We start from the raw sequence: 9877 nt of genomic DNA, 5'->3' as shown, positions 1-9877 counted from the left end.
TTGTTAGGACCCATTTTGCGTTGAACTTTGTAGACTTGTACAGAGGGAGCGTATAGGATATGGAACTTTGGTCGATTTTCTTATTTAGAGCGTTTCGCACGTGTCAGGAACCTTAACGATCTCTAAATAAATTTTTGTGTGCGTGTGTGTTAATTAATCAACTATTCTCCTATAGGCGTACTATAACGTCATTTATATTTGGACTTATTTTAGTACCAAATTAAACAATCTCACATTCTCACTAATGCATTACTCTGTATATCTAGAGTACAAACTTTTAGGAAAGACGGTCTAACCGTTAAACCAACTTTTAGATGAGCTGGACTTCCAATTTTCGCGGGTCAATCTAGCGGGTATGGATTCAATTTTCGGGTCCTATAAAATCCTAATTTTCACCAAACTTGAAACCCTAATTCACTTTCTCTCTCCTCCTGTGTGCTCTCTCTCTCTCCCCCAAGATCTCTCTACTCTCTCTCCTCAGGATATCATTTGTGCCGACGAGGTTGAAGCATGGGACGACGGCGACGAAGGATGGTGACGGCGGCGATGACGACGAAGGATGGTAATTCGTCCCTCTCTCTCCTCCGTTCTCCTTTGTTTCAGTTTTATTTTTGTTTCGATTATAATTCATTCAATTAGTTTTTGTTTTTCATTTTATGTGATAAGGATTTGATTGGTTTTTCATGCGATTAGGTGATCTCGGCGGTCGTCAAACTACCGGAAACTAATCCCAATCTCGCAGATGTGGATGCAACGACGGATGCGCTAAGAGTGGTGGTTGTGGCTGGTTCCCGACGCCGAGTATTTCATTCGATTCACCGTCGATGAGAGGGAGGAAGGAGAATTTGGTGCTACCGCGCGTTGGTGTTGGTTTTGTTGAACCTTCGGTGGTGGCGGATGGTTGTGAGTTGTTGTTGGTGTTGTGGCGAGATGTCGAGTAGAGTAACTGGTGCTTACTGCTCCAGTTCATGCTTTACAAGCCTCTAATATGATTTTGGATTTGTATTGTAAATGTAAACTAATTTTGTTTTGTGTTATTTATTTTAGTAATGTTTAAATTAGTTATAGTTAAGAATTATTCTATTTTAGTTATACTTTTGGTATATTTAGTTATGAAATAAAATGATTTAGTTACGTTGTTTTTTCATTCTAATTAATTTTTTAGTTATTCTTTCGTTGTGTCGAGTTAAGAATATTCTCATTATAGTTAAGAATAGTTCCGTTTTAGTTATGAAAAAACTTTGTTTAGTTCGAAATAATTTTATTTTAGTTAAGAATAAATTCTTTTTAGTTACGATTAAATTTCTGAGTTTTAGTTGAGATTTAATGAGTATTAGTTAAGATTTTAGAAGTTTTAGTTATGATTTCAAGAGTTTTATTATGATTCCGAGAGTTTTAGTTAATATTTTATGTATTTTAGTTATGATTTCAAGAGTTTTAGTTAAGAATTTCTACGTTTTAGTTTTTATTTCAGAAATTTTAGTTATGTAATTTTGAGTTTTAGGTAAACAATGTAACCAATTAGTTAAGAAATGGAACTAATTAGTTAAGTAATGTAACTAATTAGTTAAGCACTGAAACTAATTAGTTAAGCACTGAAACTAATTAGTTAAGCAATGGAACCAATACCTTTACGTATATAAATAGATTATTTGTTAAACCTGAAATTCAATTAGATTATTTGTTAAGCCTGAAACCAATTAGTTAAGCAATAAACCAATTAGTTAAACGATGGAACTAATTAGTTAAGCAATGGGACAAGTTAGTTAAAACAATGGAATCAATTAGTTACGCCTGAAATTCAATTAGTTAAGCACTAGAACTAATTAGTAAAGCCTGAAATTTAATTAGTTAAGCAATAAAACCAATTAGTTAAGCAAATGATTAGTTATGCCTGAAATTCGATAAGTTAAGCAATGAAACCAATTAGTTAAGAAATGAAATTAACCAGTTAGTTAAGCAATGAAACCAGGGTTAGGGACGTTATCTTAATTAATATTGAATCATCTTATAATTAACGCGAGTATGTACTTTTATGCATAATATTTTCTATAACTTGAGTTGTCCACTCCAATACAGTATTATCAATAGAATTATGAAAATTATGAAAGTATGAAACACATTCAATCTCATAATGGACTATGTATATCATAGGCAGATCATTAGGACCCATCTACCTATCAAAACATGATTAAATCTTATTCTTAACTTTAATCACATTGCACTATATTTATCACATTCATGATGGTTTTAAAACAAAGTTATATATATATATATACATATATATATATATATATATATAGTTCGTAGTATTTGTCGAGGTACGACTCAATAACAAAAGATTTTCCCCTATTGCGTTGAATTTATTGCAGTTCAGAAGAACAGGATGCAACGATACAAGATAAGCAATCATTAACAACGTCAAATTACATAAATTTAATTATTAACCTTAATTAAAACGAAATGATTTTTAACTAATGAATTAGTTAAGCAATGCAACTAATTAGTTAAGCAATGAAACCAATTAGTTAAGAAACGAATCCAATTAGTTAAGCAATGAATCCAATTAGTTAAGCAGTGGAACTCATTTGTTTAGCAATGAAACTAATGAATTTACAATTATAAATATACTAGTTGTTAAGCCTGAAATTCAATTAATTAAGCAATGAAACCAATTAGTAAAACAATTGATCAACTAGTTAAGCATTTAGACCAATTAGTTAAACGATGAAACTAATTAGTTAAGCAATCGAACAAATTAGTTAAGCACTGAATGTAATACCCCATATTTTTAGGCATTTTATTAATCATTTTATGCATTTTTTTAATATATATTTGATATTAAATTATTTTGGAGGGAAAAATATTCAAATATTTTGGAGGGAAAATATTCAAATGTGAATATTATTTTCAAAACTGAATTAAATTATATTTTTCATATTTTATTAATTCCTAATTCTATTAGGAATCAATTTTGGAGAAAAAGAGTTTTAATCAACTTAAAATTATTTTATAAATCCGAAAATTATGTTTAGTATTTTATAAAATCAGTTTTATATTATATGATATTTATGAGAATATATTTCGGAATTTTTTTTGGAAAAATAAGATAATTCTATTTAAAATTGGATTTAAAGAGTTTTACCGATTCAAAATTCCCTAAAAATCCGAATTCTTTGAGATAAATTCTGAAAATTTCAGGATAAATCTTAATTAATTATTCAAGCCTATGTTTAAAATTTCGTGATTTTATCTTTTGTATTTCTATTTTAAACGATTTTACTCTAAACCGAATATCACCAAAATCATGGCTAGATTCAGAATCCTATCACAGCTTGAACACCAACCACGGCCATACCCCTTAGGGTTCCATTCTAACCCTAAACTTAATCCTATACCTATAAATACCCCCTACTTCATTCATCATTCCTCACACCAAAAGTTGAGAGCTTTCCCAAGCCCGCTCTTAAACTTCTTCTCCCTCTTTGGCTCTAAACCTTCTTACCTAAAACCCTTATATCACCACCACGACACCTCCGTCGTACACTCCTTGCCGCCGACATCTACCTCTTGGTGTCGTGTATTCCACACCCCAATTGTTTTCAAAGTCTTCTATTTTACGGTCAGTTTTTACTATTTAAACTCTTCTAAATTAATGCTGTAATTTTTAAAAGTATATTTTTTTAAACCATGAGTTCGAAATTTTGATTTATAATACTGTTATTATGCATGCATAACTCATGAATTAAATTTAAGTCCATTAGATTTATTTTTATTAATTTAATTGTTTAACCATGAATTAATTAGGGTTTTATTTATTAATTGTTAGGAACTCGTGAGTGATCTGTAGCAGGATCAATCTAATCTTTGTGTGAGGTTTTATTTAATCAAGGTACGTGTATGTGGCTAGATTATTATATGAATGAAATCTATGTATGGTTTGATTATTAACTTCAAATTATTAATTGTTTTGAAATTGAAAATTGTGAATTATTGATTTTGAATTGTTTCTTGATTTGTGAAATTTTTTTGAGAATTTTTGAAAGGTTAAATATTTTTCTTGATTTTAATATGATGATGGATTTGTTCAAGTGGTGTTTGAAATAGTTTGTTTGGTTTTGATGAGTTATAAATCTTTATTTCAAAATACGTTGTTTTCTTTAAAAATAAATTTGATTAAATAAAAGGAGGATTGCTGGTTGGTTTATCATATGGTTGGAATTGGATGGTCTTTTATGACATTATTGTACTTTTATAAAGTCTCAAGGTTATCTTTCATTATGAATAGTGTCAAGATTCTAAATGGGAAAAACATTTAGATTCGGAGGGAGTACTAGCCAAGTCGGAGACCTTAGGGATTCTGATCAATAAACTTCTGATGTTTCACATACAAGAACCGTACAAATACGTGTTTTCGACAGCTTTGGTGAAGCAAAGTAATGGTGTCATCAATTCTCTGCAACTCCGTTGACATTAAAGGGAAAAGAGGACCAACCAAGAGGAGCGAAGAATTGTACCATCAAGGAATTTCCGTTAGTGATGCAACTTATGAAGGACATGTGTACTTCACCCAAGGTGCATTAAGTCTAATACCAAGTTTCAGATTAATTACGAACAATTAATTCAGTGAGATCAAGTGATCGGAACAGCTAGCTGGAGCCATGCTTCCGATCATTGAGTTCTAATCTATATTCGGCTCACAGCTTACTCTTGACTGAACCTATAAGGTCACACCAATGACATGTAACAGATCACCGGATTAAATGAATCGGAAATTCATTTAATAGCTTTCGGGAATTAGTTCGGAAAAACATAATATACGATGTGACGTTGGATCGGAATCGTATATCGTATCGCGAATATTCGTAAGCTGAGCGAAACGAATAATCGTATCGTACGACAGTGATTCGTCGTGTACGATACGATAAATAATAGTCGTAAGGCGTTAGTCGCGAATACGAGCCGCAACGGAGCTGCCGGCCCATGGAGCCAAGCGCGCATGTGTGCAAGGCCCAACGAGCCAGCAAGCTCCTAAGTTACACAAATATAACCTTAGGGTTATATTCCACACTCCTAAGTTATTTTTCCTAACCCAAAAAAACCTAATTCAGAAATTACGTAGTTTTAGTTTTTTTTTTTTTTAGAAAATAAAATTAGAACTACAAGGGTAAATAAAACAATTAAAAAAATATATAAAAGTAAGAAGATGACACGTGGCAAGAAAATCATTGTGTTTTAAAATATTAGTATAGATTAGATAAGTTCAAATAACATGTACATCCGACCATTATTTTAAGATATTTTCACAGTCGTTGGTTTAATTCATTCCAACATTTCCAAGTTTAGGAGATCTCTCATTAATGAATGAATCCAATACCAGCTATCTACCACGAGCTACAACTCAATGTTAAACAAAAGAAAATAAAGCCCATATACTCATTACTTGTGAGAAACTCTACCTACATTTTGTAGGCCCAAATCCCGCATATATTTGCTGTTTTTTTTAGCAAGATGAAAGTGATCTCTACCTACTTTTAAAGCATGTTTGGTTCAATTTATTTTACTCCCTCCGTCCCGAAATACTCGTACCGATTTGACCGTCACATAGTTTAAACAAATTTAATTGACTTATTATTTAATTAGGTAGTAGTTGATATTGAGTACTTTTTTTTATATAGTTAGTGGGAAATGTGTCAACTTTTTGAGGGTGGTGGTGGGTGGGGTGAATTTTATTTTTATTTTTTTAGAGGTTAGGAATGCAAGTGGAACTTAACGTAAGTGAGAGAAACAATATAAAATTAGAAAAATTTGTCATTTATAGAAACGGTGCAAGTATTCCGGAACAACTTTATAAGAAAAGCGGTACAAGTATTCCGAAACGAAGGGAGTAATTATCTAAACTTATCCGACCATACATTATTTGAATTTAACCGATTTTTTATTATACGGAATACTTTACTTTGTAGTATTTGAATTTATTTTCGGTATAATAGGTCTTATTTGTGAGAACTTCTTTATTTGAAATAACTTTTTAAAAAACTCCCCACTCCACTATAAATTCAAATATGAAGTAAGTTTCTACCTTCATAATCATCGAGTATTTTATTGATCAATGTATATGTACCATATTTCAATGCCTTAAAAATCTCTTTAACACCAAGAATTTTGAAGAAAATTTTCCTAAAACGTACAAGAAAATTGGTTTTCTATTTTAATTTGGGTTAAAAAAAACCTATTGACATGTTATTAATTAATTAAAATTGACTAATTATTGAATATTGTTTACCTTAAAAAATGTGGTCTAAATGTGCAAGTTTGAAAGCTACAAATACTTTAAAGGAAGAAGAAACCAAAATAGCAGCTAGCTTTTCCATACGGCATACCTTGGCAATCCCATTCCCTACCTTACCTTGGTATGGCCTGTGGACAACAACAACAACAACAAATTTAGTGGGTCCAATTGCATGTGAGCTTTTACATTCAAGTTTCCTTGGTGGTTGGATGCTACATTGTTCTCTTAAATTTTGGGTAAGCCAGATTTCAATTTCGTTTTTGCATCGATTAATTATGTTGCGTTCTCTTTCACCTTATTTTTATTACTTATTTATATCAGAAAATTTAAACTAGATCATTTTAGTTTTGTAGAATTGACTAGAATTACACTAATAATTATAAAATTTTGCTGAAATAGAATTTTTGGGTTCAAATAAACACAACTTTTCTTTTAAATCGAAAAGGCTATAACGATAACCTGTGTAGTTGTGTAGCCTTTATTAGTACGGAGTATTACCATTAATTTCATTAATGATTGCACACTAGAAAATGTAAAAAAGAAGAAGAAAAAATGTAAAAAAGAAGAAGAAAAAAAGTGAGAAGAAAAGGTTGGAAAAGTGAGAAAAAGGAAAAGTTAAATATTGTCACGGCATCTTTGATCTTTCATGGAAGAGGCAAATTGTGAGGTTAGCACATTGAATTCCAAAACAATAAGATAGTTAGAAGTTAGCCTTTCACATTTATTAATTTTTCACATTCAGCAAGTTGTTCTAGACCTTCTAGTCTGGCATGAAATTGATCCGATATGAGTATACGACATTACGACATAAGTCGAAAAATATATACTTAAAAAATATACCTGTATTACATACTCAGTACGGAGTATATATATACGGAGTAGTATAGTACGGAGTACCATCATTTTATCATTTTATCAAACACTGACCATCATTTAACACTCTCACTTTCACCAAAAAACAGAGCAACCACAGAAAACAGGCCAAAAAGCAGGGGAAGAAAGAGAGAGAGAAAATGGCGATATCCTCGGAAAGTACGATGTGGGTAGTAGTGATTTTAGGCCTAATTTCAGTTGGAAGCTTGAATGTAAAGGGTCAATCTCCGGCGATGGCACCGGCGCCGGATTCGTCGGGAACCGACTGCATGACTCTGGTATACACAATGGCAGATTGTTTGACATATGTTGAGAATGGGAGCAAATTAGCAAAGCCTGACAAAGCCTGTTGCCCTGAGGTAGCTGGAGTGTTGAAGGCAAATCCGATTTGTTTGTGTGAAATGTTGAGCAAAAGTAAAGATTTTTCACTGGATTTGGATTTAAACAGAACTCTTCATTTGCCTTCTATTTGTAAACTCCAGACTCCTGATGTTAGCTTGTGCTCAGGTACTCTTTCTAATTTACTACTCAGTACTCAGTACTCACTATCTATTTCTTTGCTTTTTAAGAACTTACAAGGGCTTATAAGATGTGATTTTATGTTATCTGGAATTGGTAATGTTGACTGATATAGTTAGTGTTGTTTATCTCAATGTCTAAGAAAGCGTTTTGATTCAACTCGGATCATCTTTGGAGCTAAGGCATGAAAATGTTTAATTAGGCAACCAATTGCTTGTTGGTTCAGTGGTGATTGGGGCTGAACTTGGTAGGGAAAACCCGTGTTGATCCCCGCAACACCAAAAAAAAAAAAAAAAAAGATTTTGGCCCATCTATTATCATAACACAATTAATTTGTTGGGCTATTTTGGTGTGCCAAAATCAACTTCCGATAATATGGTTCATTATAAAGTTATGTTGGTTTTCCTAGACACTAAGCTCAAGTTATTCCACAATGGTCATATTCATTGGCGGACCATGATTTACATGAATAAAATTGTCCGCCTACCCTAATGTATTAGGGTAACTTAAGTTTCAATGGCTAAATTAAAACTAATCAACACCCAACTAAACGGAGCATTGAATTGTGTGCCCCAGCCCCAGCCCCAGCTCATAATCTGTTATATATCATATGGTTATCTGTTAATTTGGCATTTATTTCATCACTTATGTTGTTGTTGTTGAGGAATGGTGGGAGTTAAGCCACGTACTAGTACAACACCATGTCACCTGCAACTACAATATCTTGAGTCTTGACACTACTACATTCATTTTACTGTATTTCTTAACACCACATGCGACTATGCGAGATGAGTCGGTCAACCAGTTTCGGGTCAAACAAAGCCGGGTTCTTAAACTTACTTGGGTAAAACTAATGTAACTTCCTATGATTTTTTTTGAATGTGTCGTGTGAAATGTCAATTTCTGGTTAAAATTCTGAGTTGAATATGATGATATGAATTCATTAACCTACTTACCATTTAATTTTAATTTTAATTTTCTTCTGTTGAAGCTAGCTTTCTCTGAAACATCATTGAGTTGTACTAAGGCCCTGTTATTCTGAGCTTTATTTGGTTGAACAGAAGTGCAATTAAGTCCAAAGAACAGAGTCCTATGTTATAACCAAACACGTGCCACGAACAATTAGGAACAAATCCACAAATACAATATTGAACAAATAGCAAAAGCAATAATAAAATACACAAGTAGATTTCTTCCTCTCAAATATTATTTTATTATTAAGTTCTGCAAAATAACACAATAACCCCTTCTTCATGCATCGACACTTTAATGCTCCACGCACCCTTACGCAATCCACTGTGCTCCTTGCTTGTAGTTTTGACTCGTATATAAACGGTCGTTGACCCCAACCTCCAATTCGTATACTCGTTGGTTTACTAAGTTGTGTTTATTTCCTAACAGCCTAAGTAGTACGGTAACTAGTAAGATATAAAGTAAAGTTAATAGAATATGTGTTACAGCGGCTGGGTATCCAGTAGCAGGAGGACCAACATCAAGTGCTGGAGCTGGACCTTCGTCAGCAATGCCAGGTAATTAAAGTCGGCCTTCTCTCAATTTAGATGCATGTATAATACAAGTACAACTCCCTTAAATAAAACATATATTGTTGTGCAGGTGGGATGTCGCCTGGAGCAGCAGCAGCAGCAGCAGCAGCAGCAGCAGCGATGTCTCCAGGAGACGCTACAGCTACAACAGGGAAGAATGGAGCATCATCGAATGTACATTTCAATGCTGTTTCTGTTGTGGCTGGCTTAGCAATGGCATTCACATTCTTGAAACTTTGAAGATTAGACTCACCCTAATACCTCTACATCATATCTGTCCATGATCGTCTTGCTTAAATGTTTCATTATACTCAGGAATTTATTTGCCCATTCACATTTTTATTTGTTGTACTGCTAAAAGATTCTAGTTTACTTAATTTTAGTTTCTAGTTCAACTTTTCAGATTAATAAACAAAAAAACCCATTTTAAAATATATGCTCATTATTGGCCTTGCTACTTCCTCCTAGCTAGCTAGCTAGTGATCAAGGGAGGTTGTAATTTGTTTTATTCATAACTATCTACTTTTTAGAACAGATTTAGGCAGCACAAAGATTTGTGCACACTTGATTTTCTATTCAACCAACCCAGCCTACACGACCGTGTCTAGACATGCAATGCTTCTGCCCGGATGACACGGCCAACATGACA

General features: G+C 32.9%; 1 protein-coding gene and 2 long non-coding RNA genes across 5 annotated transcripts; all 3 read left to right on the top strand.

Annotated features, from left to right (window-relative positions):
- The first annotated feature begins 25 nt into the window (after positions 1–25).
- Positions 26–1147, top strand: LOC110798620 (uncharacterized). The gene is made up of 2 exons (XR_002536128.2): positions 26–562; positions 694–1147. It is a non-coding gene; the product is annotated as an uncharacterized lncRNA (long non-coding RNA).
- A 2282-nt stretch (positions 1148–3429) lies between these two features.
- Positions 3430–6306, top strand: LOC130460820 (uncharacterized). 2 transcript variants are annotated; one of them, XR_008920929.1, is made up of 3 exons: positions 3430–3622; positions 3830–3892; positions 4320–6306. It is a non-coding gene; the product is annotated as an uncharacterized lncRNA (long non-coding RNA). The 2 variants fall into 2 exon arrangements; XR_008920928.1 differs by having other exon boundaries at positions 4289–6306.
- A 60-nt stretch (positions 6307–6366) lies between these two features.
- On the top strand, positions 6367–9662 carry LOC110798609 (non-specific lipid transfer protein GPI-anchored 11-like). 2 transcript variants are annotated; one of them, XM_022003799.2, is made up of 4 exons: positions 6367–6528; positions 7255–7672; positions 9145–9213; positions 9299–9662. In XM_022003799.2, the coding sequence occupies exons 1-4, from the start codon at positions 6502–6504 to the stop codon at positions 9466–9468; spliced, it is 684 nt and encodes a 227-aa protein (XP_021859491.2). In that variant the 5' UTR covers positions 6367–6501; the 3' UTR covers positions 9469–9662. The 2 variants fall into 2 exon arrangements, with proteins under 2 accessions (XP_021859491.2, XP_021859493.2); XM_022003801.2 differs by lacking the exon at positions 6367–6528 and adding an exon at positions 6924–6959.
- The last annotated feature ends 215 nt before the right edge of the window (positions 9663–9877 follow it).

Source organism: Spinacia oleracea, chromosome 5 (genome assembly GCF_020520425.1).
Source record: "Spinacia oleracea cultivar Varoflay chromosome 5, BTI_SOV_V1, whole genome shotgun sequence".
NCBI lineage: Eukaryota > Viridiplantae > Streptophyta > Magnoliopsida > Caryophyllales > Amaranthaceae > Spinacia > Spinacia oleracea.
The sequence above is the reverse complement of the archived record's forward strand: the minus strand, read 5'-3'. Positions and strand labels throughout refer to the sequence as shown.